The sequence below is a fragment of the Triturus cristatus genome, chromosome 11 (genome assembly GCF_964204655.1).
Source record: "Triturus cristatus chromosome 11, aTriCri1.1, whole genome shotgun sequence".
Taxonomy (NCBI): domain Eukaryota; kingdom Metazoa; phylum Chordata; class Amphibia; order Caudata; family Salamandridae; genus Triturus; species Triturus cristatus.
In genome coordinates this window covers 1,100,072,716-1,100,086,334 of record NC_140594.1, presented here as the reverse complement: position 1 = coordinate 1,100,086,334, position 13,619 = coordinate 1,100,072,716, and the positions used below count along the sequence as shown (strand labels likewise).

General features: G+C 42.7%; 1 protein-coding gene across 1 annotated transcript in view; it reads left to right on the top strand.

Annotated features, from left to right (window-relative positions):
• The window catches only part of LOC146786067 (dehydrogenase/reductase SDR family member 4-like), a 264,337-nt gene that overhangs the window by 206,231 nt on the left and 44,487 nt on the right, over positions 1-13,619 (top strand). The window contains exon 8 of the mRNA XM_085635486.1: positions 188-243. Within this exon, the coding sequence (XP_085491612.1) occupies positions 188-243 (56 nt within the window). The remainder of the gene's footprint in view (positions 1-187; positions 244-13,619) is intronic.

Below are 13,619 nucleotides of genomic sequence, written 5' to 3'. Positions count from 1 at the left end.
GAAAATGAATTGTTTATTGAGTCCGGGGCAGTGTATGAAGGAAGGGATCAGGTGCCGATCACGGGATGTAACTTCCTGAAATGTAAGGCTGTGAATTGTAACTAATCAAACTGTGAAAATTGTAGGTGACTGTGAGGCCCTAATAATAAACCTGGAACTGTGTTTTTTCTGTCCTTTCATGAAACAGGTGTGGACTGATGAAGCAGCTTTGAAGGACACATTGAAATTATGTGAACTCCAAAGGTAATAAGTGTGCTTTCTCTTCTGAACAATATTGGTCCCAGTCATCCAGGATGGTCAATCACACGTGTATTAGATGGAGCTTTGAACTATATGCTTTTGCTTACGTAGATCATTATTTTTTAATGTGAAGTCAAACACCATGCTTTTTTGTGTGGTCTTTGCATGGTCTAAAGCCATTTTCCATCTCTTTCTGAGCTTTTAACAAATATATAAATGAATTGCGTAAATCATTACTAGGTTTATATTCTACTTTCTTGCCAATTTAACCACACCAATATATACACGTTACAACACCGCCGTCCTTATTCAGATCATTATTGTTTCGCGAAACATGTCTTCTGTTGGGCTTGATATTCCAAAAAATAGATAATTATTCGTTTTGTTTATGCCAACTTTTGGAGCAAATATCCAACCTGCTTTGGAGTTCACAGAGAAATTTCACATGTATTCCTGTGAAGATGGAACACAGATTTCTGGGTAAGGTATGGAATTCCTTCAGTTTAGAGTTACCCACAAGTGAAAACATTTTTGTTTGCATAAATGCAGCAAGGGCACATTTACAGATGCGTTAATTTTCGTCTTCAATTTCCAAGTGTTGTTGGCCCTTGCTAACTTTCTCTTCACTAAAAGGAAAATTGTTCATATTGTAGGTGTTCCCTCCCCATTCACTTTAGACATAGGGATTTACTACTGTCACAAGTTCAATATGACTGCAGTGGAGTGGGGGCTGGATACAGGGACCAGGTTAGTCCCACTAATTTCAGGATTTCTCAAAAAGATCTCAACTAATGCCAGCCAAGGGTCTGGGACCCAGGGAAGCATTTCTTGGAGATCAGGAACTCACTTCAGCAGAGCCAGCAGGGCTCAGGCAGGTCCAGTTGCAGATCCAGTTTCAGCAGGTCACCTGGGAAGTTGCAGGGAGGCCTCTGTACCTTCTTGTGTCCCTGTAGATCAGAACCGGAGGTCAGCCAACTCACCCTTGGAGTCACTCGGGTTGTCCTGGGATCAAACAGGAAGGCAGGCTTCAAGCAGCAGGGCGGTCCACTGAGGGTACGGTGCAGGTTTCAAGCAGCAGAACAGTCCTCTGACTGCAGCAGGGCAGTCATTTGAAGTACAGAGCAGAACTCATTCAGCAGGGCAGTCCTCTGATGTAGAAGGCAGTCCTTTTGGGTGTCCTCTGCAGGTCCAGGAGTGAACTGTAGAGATGGTCTGAATTTCCAATATGTATATTTGATGCCAGCCTTTGAAGTGGGAAAAACTTCTTAACTCCCCCCCGCATCTCGTTCTGGAAATGTCCTTCCTCCTCTTTCCGGGCTTCAAGAGGTCTAGGGTGACAAAGGACTGGTATCAAGTTCTTTGTGAGTGTGCTGGATGCAGCCCCTTTGAAATGTGGGTGGGGTGGTGAACAGCTCTTCCCTTCCCATCCTGGAAAGATGGCCCAGTCTGCCAACACCTTTTATCCCTTTGTCCTACTGTCTGGGAGAAATACATATAGGCCAACTGCCTACTATTCACAGTCATGTGATCAAGGACACAGGCTGCAGGCATCAAATTGTTAAGACAAAAAAATAACACATTTCTAAAAGTGAAATTGTCAGAATTGTGACTTAAAATCCGACTTTACCATAATCAAGGATTTTAAATTACAATTCTTTGAGACTAAAAATGACCTTTGTATCTGCTCTCAATCAAAAGTTAGCACATATTAAATATTATAAGGTAGCTCAATGTTAGTGAAAACGTTTAGGACTTACCTTAGGGGTGAGTTATATGTATTAAAAAGGGTCGTTTAGGCCAGGCAAAAGATTTATTTTTCTAGGTTGAATTGCCTCTTACACAATGGGCTGAGACATGTTTTAAAATACTACTTCAGTGGGTGGCACAATAAGTGCTGTAGGCCCACTAGTAGTACTTAACTTACATGCCCTGAGTACATGTTGTACCACTTGACTATTGACTTATAAGTAAATTAAATGTGCCAATCAAGTGTAGGTCAATTTTACCATGCTTTAGAGAGTAAGCACAAGCTCTTTAACAGTGGTTAGTAGTAGCAAAGGGGAATAGAGTGCTAAAATCAACTAAAACAAATTCAGAAAAACAAGAGGAGTGGAGGCAAAAGCTTTGGGGGTGACCCCGCAGAGAGGGCCAAGTCCAACAAAGAGTTATTGTGCCATACGTGCTGACTGTAAATATATTATGGGGCCAAAATTGCCTGAGTATGATTGCGTGGGAGTGGGAGAGGAGTAGTTTTGATGGGTTGTGTTTCTTTCAAGTCCAGAAGTGCTGCATGGTGTTCCAAAAATGATTTTAAGTAGTGCCAAGCTGCAAAACCAATAGAGTTTTATATCATAATAACAGAAGGTTGTGTGTGCAACCCCATGTACACCAATTGTGAGTCAAAATTATCATCCCTGCTGTGATGCTCAGTGTTAGACCTGTTTGTGAATACCTATGTGCATGCACAACTATTTGGAAGAAATTTTGATGGGAAAATGGTTAAAATGATCAGGCCTTGTGTATTTGAGCCAATGAGCTTCTACAATGCTCAAATCACAATGAGCTATGGAGGAGCAAATTTATGATTTCTTTCTGTTACACATGTTTTGAAGTTTTTTTTTAAACTTTACGTGCTTAAGATATTTTGCGAAGTTTGCAAAAAAACTTGGCAGATAAAAAGAAAACAACCCTGAGACAACCTACTTTAGAGAGATATTATTTTGCTGGAACATGTTTCTCCCAAACTGTTTTTTTGCCTAACTTTTTACCATGGTATAAGTTTTGTGAAAAGTGATAAAACATTTCAAGGTTATGTATATGCGTTTTTCAACTTAGCAAAACTTGATCACAAAAATGATAATTTTACACACTGATAGTGTGCACACGTTGTAATGCACTTCCATGTAATACATATAGTGTGTCATGTCTTTAACACACCAGGGCAACATTTGAATTATTCGAGCACATTTTGAAAAGTACCTGAATTTCATATTACATGAAGTTCGTGAAATTTCTCCAAATGCTGCATTATATGATTGCACTTTCTTGCCCACTTGATTTGTATAGAACAAATCTCTCAGAGACACCTTGTGTTCAATCAGTCATCTGCTAATATCTTGTGTGACATTTTTAGGCCTGGGCTAAAAGACAGCTTTAGTTTTCTTGCTTCTTCATGTTTTCCCAAAAATATCAAGCAAAAATATATATATATACGCTCCTGATCAACACTCCTTCATCATTGGTCGCTTGAGATGTCATTCAAATTATGCCCTATCCCACCCCAGCGCAAGGTGTAGGTCAACAGAAGAGCCCATTCCAGCTGTTAGATGCTTTCACTTGGAGTGATGGCATTTTTCCGTTGCACATATATACATACATCTAAAAAAGTAGTTCTGCAAGAATAGAACTTTTACGATACTTGCACTTCCCAATTATGTCTAGTGCCTAGGGTTTGATTAACTATTTCCATAACTCTCAAGACATTTATTGTAAATTTCAATGTTGATTCCTCACTATAAACCATCTTTGGTATATTTATTTATCCTACAAAAAATAAGGGCAATTCATTAGTGTAGCTATAGTGTATATGCAAATTTTTAGGTTGAACACACACACCCTCAGGTTTGTGATTTACAATACAACGACACAGAGCTCACTTGAGAGGCACCTCTAGTAACTACTTGAGGAAATGCAGCATTACGAAAAGATTTCTCTACCCTATTGGACTTGGTGGTCGTGCCATTTTGGGAGGGTTACTACTCAGCTGGTCAGTCAACAACTTGGGTTTGATAACCACAGTATACGATGAAATACAAAAAATACACCACTATCGAGTCTATTGGTTTGCGTTTTGCTTATTCCTGCCTTATGCCTGTGGCATAAGGCAGTGGGCAATCTCCTGGGACATAAATATAGTGTCACTCAAAAACAACAGTTTTCCAACAATACAGGTGAAGAGATTTGACTCATCCAGTGATTGCTAGTACCTATATATGTTACGACATCTTCACAAGTGTTCCACAGTAATCAACACATTTATTGAAAGCTGGGCTATGCATTCATTACCATATACCAGCATTGGCATATTTATTTATCCTATTAAAATCAAGCATAATATATTAGAGTAGCAAAAGTTGAAATGTTCATTTTTATATTGAAGCCACACACCCTCAGCTTTGTGAAGGACATTTGAAGCAGTTGTGTCTTACTCAAGCTGGGCATTCAGCAGCAATATGAGTGTTTGCAGCTTTGTGACAGATTAGTTAAGCAGTTGATTGTAACTGGATAGGGACATCTAGTAAAAGTTTGAAGGGCTGCAGTCTTGTTAAATGCTTCACAATGTTTATTCTGGCTTGAGAAGGACATTTAATAATTACTTGAGGTATTGTAGCTATGTGAAAAGACAGACCATTTGGCTTTGCCAATGCTTGTTCACATGAGGCATGTCCACGTGTGAAAAAACGAACAAAAGATTCCAGAAAACTGTATTTTGTGTAAAATGTGTAATTTTGCACCTTCTTAGTGAAAATTTCAGATTTCTTTTGCAAAATCAAATTTACTCACCCATAGTTTCTTTTACACAATGATGGATTCCTGTGGTATGCAGGCACTCGGTCATACATTTCCATTTCCCCCCAGAGGACTGTCCAAGACCTTTGTACATCTTATTATCTCCGGCTCAATTTTATGTCTGGAGTCCTGATGATGATCCCGGTATTGTTTTTTGGATCGAAACGTTGACTTTAACCGTGGACCCTTACAGCAATGGTTAAAATAATTCTTGTTTTTTCATAGGCACTCTGATCACTATTGTCACATACACCTACTGCGCTGTCAATTATCTTAAGTGTTTTTTATTTGTGTATAAATACATTTATAACTTGGATACATTATATACTGTAGAAATACAAGTTATTGCCTCTGCGTTAGAGATTCTTGAAGGAAAGTTATTGGTACAGGAGATTCATCCATGCCATCAGTCCCCAGTCTCGAACTACCTCACTCCAACTGACCAACATTACCTCACACGTTCCATTCGCGTGGCTACCTTTGTTACCAGGAACATCACATGTACCACACATACATTTCTGCATATGTTTAGGGGCGCCTGTCAATGCGATACGATGTCTACCGAAGGTCCCTGATGCTTCTCAGGACCCCTTGTTTTTATAAGCTTTGTTAGATTTAATGCTCAGCACAAACAAATGGTGATAAGCTTGGCATTTCCTCTGTTTTGTGCTTTCAGTCGGTGCCCATCAGTATTTTTCTCTAGGAAGCATTCACAATATTTTGTGATCTGCCATGTGCTTGCCTTGTAGGTACCGAGCTGTGTCAAGCACACACCACATAATTAAACTTGATGGCACTGGGATACTCCGCCCAATGGCTCACCTTTAATGAACCTGTAACTTTTCTTTTCTCCTTTTATCCAAAAAGTCAGGTACCTCAGTCCAAGTTCTTTCTTGCAAGCCCTTCTGGGCACTTCTGCATAGCTCAGGCAGCATTGCCCTGGAATCAAGGTCAGCAGTGTTCCCCAGTGTCCCCTGGGCTCTCTGGTTGTCTTCCAAAACCAACTAAATATAAGATGTTTTGGAAGTGCCAAATCCCTCGGGATTTTATTTTTTTAAAGGTTGTGACATGTCAAAACGTTTCTGTGGTTTCTGACAGAAAACACAGCTAAGATTGACCATGTGCTTCCAGAAGGAGAGAAGAGGACACAAAGGAATCACACATGTAGGACCTCATTAATAGGGCTTTGCTGTAGGGCAGCGCAGCAGGCCTTCATGCTGCATTTCCCCACGGCAAACGAAAAAGGCAAGGAATGTGCTGTATCTATCAGATAAGGCGCACTCCTATTTTTCCCCTGATGCACAATGGGCTGCCCTGCTCCAACACAGGCAACTTTGCACCATGGTGCAAGGGTGCCTGCTTTGCTGGGATGATTCTTTTTGTGCAGGAAGGGAAACCTTCCTGCATAAAAACAATCACAAGAGGCTTTTCCTATTTTTATGTGTGCTGCAAAATGCAGCACATATAGTAAAAGGAAAAACGAGGAGAAATAAAGATATTTCTCCTCATTGTGCCTCCAATACGCCCGTTTTGGTGCTGCCTCAGATTTACGATTTTTCGTAAATCTGGGGCAGTGTCAAAAAGTCATGGATGTTGCTGAGAAAGCCCCCAGCAACACCAATTGGACGCCCTTTAACACAGAAAACTGTGTTAAAGAGAACAATATGTACGAGGCAGCATTAAGCCAAAAAAATTGGTTTAATACTGCCTCGTAAATATGGAGCAGTCTCCTGCGCCACGGAACGTCACAAAAAGTGACCCGTGCTTAATTTGAGCCGATGGTTTCCAGTACTCTGCACCGAAACTTAATTGTCAACACTGGCGCTTGTGACAGTCTGCCACAAGGTGGCGCATTATGGCTAATTTAGAAATGACCACAACAACAGGTAATTATTAATTCAATATGCATTAAACATAACTGTTACCTGCTGCCCAGCTATTCTTACCGCTTTGGAGGGCTGAAATAGTTTGAATTGTCACACTTGTAGGAGTGTGATGGTTGTAGGTGTGCCGTCACAATCATTGGCAAAATGGCAGGGGTAATGTGTGTTGCACGCTGCAGTGGCCTCCTCACGTGAGCCCTGGCACTTATTATTTTACTAATTAAGCACTGATGAGTCCCCAGTTTTATTAGTGTGATAGTTGGCATGCATGACTCTTTGCAGCCAAGCAGAATATCCTATATGTATGGGTTGGACTACTATGTAATGTTGCAGATCTTTGCTTCTCCCAAAGGTTTTCTAAGAAACTATGCAAAATTTGATAACATTTTTACATTTATCGCTGTGGAAATGACATCCAAAAAATCGGGAGTTCTACAAGCACTGGAATATTGTTATGTTCTATGAAAAACACACGTTTTTTAACAGGCATCACATTTGTCTTCTGAGAAAAGTAAATACCTACAATGTAAGAATAACATAAAATAATCCTTAAAAAACCTTTAGCGGAAAGGACATTATGGTCATGATTCAAAGCATAAAAATCACTGGCAAATACAGTAGGTCGTCCCTATGACACCTATGACTTTGCCAGTGTTTGTCGTTTCTCCAGATGGCTGCTCTGTGTGCATGCACATCGGCCATCTTAGAATGGTTTTAAATCATTTTAAAAGCTGGCTCCCCATCTAAATAGCAGATTGGCAGTGAGTGCAAAGCGGCTCGGGGGAGAAAAAGCACTGGAGGGGCAAATAATCTATAAATACATTAGGGGAGCAAAGGGAGGCAGAAGAGAAGGGGTAGAGACAGAAGGGGAGAGAAAATAGTCCCTCATACACTGCAGTGCAAATTTGCGACGTTCTCATTGAAAAGAAACAACTAATTCAATCAAACCACAGTGAAATGAAAATACTCATTGAGCCGGTCAAACATAGTAATGCAGAGGAAAGCCATTGAATCAAGAGCAGGAAACGGAAATCGGCAAGAAAGCTTTTCAATCATGAGCAGGGGGTGGACACAAAATCTCCTTTAAGGGCTAGACTTCCAAGGGCTTGCATTGTCCTTGCATGATGCAAGTCATCGCAAGACAACAGAAGTCAAAGGGTATTTACAAAGCCATGCACGGGGCTATTTATGCCATACGCCATCTTGCATGACTTTGCAAAGAAATGTAATGCAACGTAGCAGCATGCGCTGCATTGCATTACATTTCGCTGTGGTAGGCATTCCACCCATGGAATTTGATGCCATCTCAGATTTTCCTTAGGCAGTAAACCTTGGATTGTGCCAAAATGGTGCACTGATGTTTCCTCTTTCCACATGTGCTGCATTCTGCAGCACACATAGAAAGAAAAAATGGCCTCAAAGGATTGTTGTTCTGCAGAAAAGTCAGTACCGCCTCGCATAGGGCGTGTTGCGATGCGGGGAGGCGGGGTGGGCGAGGGGTAGGGTAGGGGGCTTAGCAAACACGGACATACAACGGAACATTCCTCTGTTCCATCCTATGTCCGTGTTTGCTACCCCCCCACCCTGCCTCTTCCCCGCCCGCCCCATTGCCCCTCAGCACGCCCTGTGCGAGCCGCTACTGAGGAAAGTATCATTTTCTTGAATCCCAGAATCCTGGCTGTAATGCAGGCACCCTTGCAGCATGGTACAAGAGTGTCTGTGTTGGCGCTAGGCAACACACAGTGTGCCAGCGACAGGAGGGACAGACGTGGGCCTTAGTTGGCACATATTGCACATTTCTGCTCTCTCCGTTTCATGCAGCGCAGCAACTTTTCTTGCTGCTCTGAGTTGTGTGAAACATTGGTAAATATGCCCCCTAGTATACTGGAAACAGCGGGTCTGCTTGCCAGCAGACAGCTAAAGCTGTCTGAGATTCCTCACTTATCATTAGTTATACATCGTCCCAACTATGTAAACTATTTTTTATTTTTTTATTTCAGGACATGCATAATCACACATACAGTACGATCCCTTAAAGGGACACATGTTGCAGAATGAGTAACATATGAAAGCGAGGGGGCCAAAAAGCCCTGCCATAGAATGCAGCCAATAAACACCATACATTTGCATATCCCTGATCAAATTATATTTGCACATGAAATCGAATGAAAAACATAACTGTTAAGAACTAGGCAGCAATTGACAGGACAATGCAGTGGATATATTTACATCCTACATAGATTGAGAGAATCCCACCGCTATGTCCATCCCCCTCCATGCCCTTGGATGGAGCTACAATGTGTATGATTGCTGGTGGACAGGGCAATTAATGTATTTTAATTCACAACAAATTGTAATTGTAATTGCCATTTATAAAGCGCATTATCACCTTCAGGTCTCTAAGCACTATGAGAGAGAGCCCTACCCTAGCACATAGGGGGGTGGCAAGTTAGACTGTGCCCCAGGCTTCCGAAAAAAGTACTGTCTTTAACTTCATCACATGAGAATTGGGTTGAATGCAGTGTGAAATGCTGCAGTGAGGTCAAGTAGGATGAGTGCTAGCATGCCTCATCTGTCCAGGATCATACAGACGCTGTTGTGTTGATTAGGGCTGTTTCTGTGCTGTGGTTAGGTTTGACACCAGATTATGTGGACTTGAGTAGTTGGTTGATTATGTGCTTGTTGATCATCTTCTCCAGGACTGTGGCAGGGACACGGGTCTCTATTTGGCAAGTTTTATTGGGTCTGCGGATGTCTTCTTGAGTTGGGGTAGTACTCTGACATGTTGCCAGGCATCTGGGTAAGTACATGTTGTGACTCAGGCATTCAGGAACATTGTGAGCGCTGAGCTGATGCATTGTAGGTTTTTGGCAAAGACTTGGTAGGGTAAGATTTCGATGGGCCCCAGAGTGAATGGACTGCATTTTGAAGGCATTTTCCTCCATAGAGAAGGTGTGCATATTGTCAATGTGGTTTCCTTGAACTAATTAGAGAGTCATGTTGTGAGGTCTGTCAGGTCTGGTTGGGGGATGATGTTGTATATGCTGGTTATCGTTCTGCAGAAGAACTGGGAGAGCTTGGTGCAGAGGACCTGTCAGGGGTTGATGCTGTTAGAGGAGGCTGCTGGAACTGTGTACTGAATAGGCTTCACACAAAGGACTTGTCTCTGCTGCATTGTTTATGTAGCCAGCATGGATCAATGGCAGAGGAGTCAGGAAACTTGTAGTACTTCATTGGAACACTTCTAGAAATGCTTTCTACTTCAAAGAAGGCCTCTTGTATAAAAAGGGGACCCTCAAACCCACTCTTAAGTAGACTTCCCGAACCTGCAGAAGGACTCTCAGAGGACTGCCTGCTGCTGTGGCCGGGGAACATCCAGAACAACGCATGCGTTACGTCGCATGCGTTTACGTCGCAAGCGTTACAACGAAAGCGACGTTACGATGCGGACCATTACGCAGCGTACCATTACATCGCATGCACATTTAAGACGCATACAGTTCTAAATCGCATGTGGTGTAATGGACGCGAGGCGAGCAGCACGAACGAGCACCGGGAAAGAGGCGGAGGACCACCGGGACGACGTGAGGAGGGAGAGGTAAGGGGGATTGTGCTTAGAGTGTAGTGTTTAGCATTTAGGGCAGTGTCTGGGGATTGTGCTTAAGAGTGTAGTGTTTAGGGTTTAGGGCATGTCTGGTGGTCATAGTGTAGGGCAGTGTGTTAGGCTTTAGGGTTTAGGCTTTAGGGTTTAGGGTAGTGTCAGGGGGGCTTACTGTAGGGTAGGGTATTAGAGCTTAGGGCTTAGGGAAGTGTAGGGTACTGTTTTAGGGTCGGGTCAGGGGGTCGTACTGTAAGGTAGTAATTAAGGATTTAGGAGTTAGGGCTTAGGGTTTAGGGAAGTGAATTGTTTTGTACTGTATGGTAGTGTTATGAAGTGTGTGTTATGTAGGGTAGTGTATTAGTTTGGGGGTATTTTGGGGAAACAATCGCGATGTTAAAGCATGCGGGGTGTTTGAGTGCGGTGTAAATGTCTTTTGCATGCATTTCAATGGGGAAGCGAAGTAATGGTTTGCGTTGTGAAAGGTTACGTTGTGAATGTGCATTCGATGTAAAGACGGCGATGTTAAGGTATGTGATGTGAACGTTTGCGATGTAGCATCATACATCCCTGTGGCCTGCTGTGTGGTCCACAAGACTGCTTTGCTGTACCCTGAAAGGACTGCTTTGCTGCCTGGAGCCTGCCTTGAACCCTCAGAGGCTTGCGCTGCTGCTTGAGCCCTGCTTCTTTACCTGAACCCAGAACTACCAGAGCTAGTTTGTTGGCCTCCTGTTGAGTGGCTCTGAGGGACATAACAAGCTCCAACCATCTTGAACCCACACCTGAACCCAGACTGAGTGAGTGCTAAAACCCCAAGTTATGCCCTCTCAGTGCTGGACCCTGGGTGATGGTGCCAATGTTACCTAGATAGCCAAATCCAAAACTTGGGACTTAGAAACTTTTTGGCTAATAACTGCTCTGAGAACCGTGGGAATACCAGCACAAATCTGCTTGTCTATCCTCCTAGGGTGCTCTGATTTCGTGGCTGCTCCCAATATTTTATCTCCAGAACAGCAAATCATGTACATTGGTCCCTCGCAAATGGGGTATCTGGTCTCCTGGAACTCTCGTTGTCTAAAGTCTCCTGCCTCATCTTGCTGGAGATTTCCTACTTTCAAAAAAGTGACTAAGTCCCAACGTAGAAATCATAAGCGTGACTTCATCCAGTGGCTCCCCGACGATAATGCTCTGCCCTCAGACACCGCCTCTAGCCTTGCCCCACTTAACTTTACCTTCTCAGAACACTTTTTTACAGAATTTCTTCTAAGTCCAGAGGTAAGCGCTGACTGGGCACAATCCACTTTTTGAATCCGACCCACGCTCCATCGCGCTTCCTAGCCTTGCTACACTAGATGTCCGCAGTTGGTACTTTGATCTTTTAGGTGCTAGTTTTTACTAAAAACTTGAACAATTCATAGCTCTGGTTCTGTCACGGTAGCTTGTATCCTCAGGATCGGATTGATGCTAGTATGGTTCACCTCCTGATATCCTCAATGTCTGATAGGCAAAATACAGACACTAGAGGTGATCAAGCGGGGTAAGGTAGGGAAAGGAACAGCGGGGAGGGAGACCTGGAAGAAATAATGCAGTCAATACAATGTCAACAAGTGCTTTGTATTTCTCAGTGTAGCTTGCTAGTATTTTATGTAAACAACACAATAGAGATACCTGAAAATAAAATAGGATGTGACCTTTTGGTTTGACAAGTGAAGGAAAGGACTCTTGATCCATTTAACATTATGCTATGAACACCCAAAAAACAAGAAAGGAAACAATATAGAAAACACATTGTTAACCACAAGGCTGGATGTGTTAATGTGGTGCACAAGGAAGACTTCTAAATAATTAGAGAGGAAGTAACAATCTCGCATACCCACTAGGTGTGGTTGGTTATCTTAACAGGGGCGGAGAGACAGTGCCTTCCTAGAACTGTCGAACAACCCCTGCTGCAAACCAAACAGGAAAAATACTGCCAAAATTAATTCCATATAAACATCAATAGGCAATCATCCGATTTTTGTTTTTTGTCACAAGATCAGCTGATAGTCTTGCCTATGAAACACATTAATCAGCACCTTAATTTCTATGGTGCGTGGTATATGAAACCCCAATCCAGGAGAACAAGGAATGTCACCACCAGCGGGTAAAAGCGGACCACTGAAAACCGTTATCCAGATTACCACAGAAACAAACGTAGTCTCCCCTTTTCACTAGGCATGAGCCATGGATTTGTAAGCTCGCCAACACGAGTGAACAGGAGTGGTTCATGCAATATCTTTACACTCGGCCAGAGCCCCAGGAATATCCGGCTCGCAACCACGAGTGAAAGCAGTCAACTGGCAACGAATGCTCCTCCAATAAAGTCTTGGAGAGGCTGAAGCAAATGTGCTCGCGCACGTACTGAGCAGAGTTTTACCAACATAGTATCTCCATACGTAATACAGCAAGCCGCTGTAAAAACAATGAGAGTATATTATCAAGAACTGCGTTAAAATTATCACCGCTTTAGCGGCAGGAAACTGCTGCTAAAGCGGCGATAATGGGCTTGATAATATGCCCTTGAGAATTCCAATAGAAGCTCATGTTCTGGTGTGAACCTGGGCTTCTATTAGAATTCTCAAGGGAATATTATCAAGCCCATTATCGCCGCTTTAGCATCAGCTTCCTGCCACTAAAGCGGTGATAATTTTAACGCAGTTCTTGATAATATGCCCCTGAGTTTGGTGCACCTAGCACCCTTACCGGACCTGTATCTGTCTGACGTAGCTCCGATTCCAAGAATGAACGGCACCGGATCAGAGCCCAGAAGCTCTTTAAGCTAACTTTCCTGTAACGTCCTTGCATGCACGACCCCGTGCCGCAAGGGTTGATGGGAACTGTAGTTCATCGGTGTTCGCCATGTGTCAGGAATTCAAGTGCGGAACTTTGCCACATGCAGATGCGCTCTGACATTTACTGCTGATGTGAAATTTGTTGTTTGGTTAAAATATTAAATAGAAATGTACTCTATTTTTCTGAATTGGGGAAGGATTTTTCTTGTGTTGTGTTTTCACTTTATTACTGTTTGTGTGCTACATAAATACTTTACCTATTGTCTCAAAGTTTTTGCGCCAAGATACCAAAGTTACATTTTGTGAATCTTGTGGCTCACTCTCATGGGGACTGTGGTTGTTGCTTGATAAGGGGTCACCCTCTCTTCAACCTGCAACCCAATTCCTCACAGGTGCCAAATCCTGAACCACAGACTATAGTGTTGAACTTTCAGGAGGATAATGCCTGTGGACAAGCAGCAAGATTATAATTAACATTGTAGGCCACAAAAGGAATGA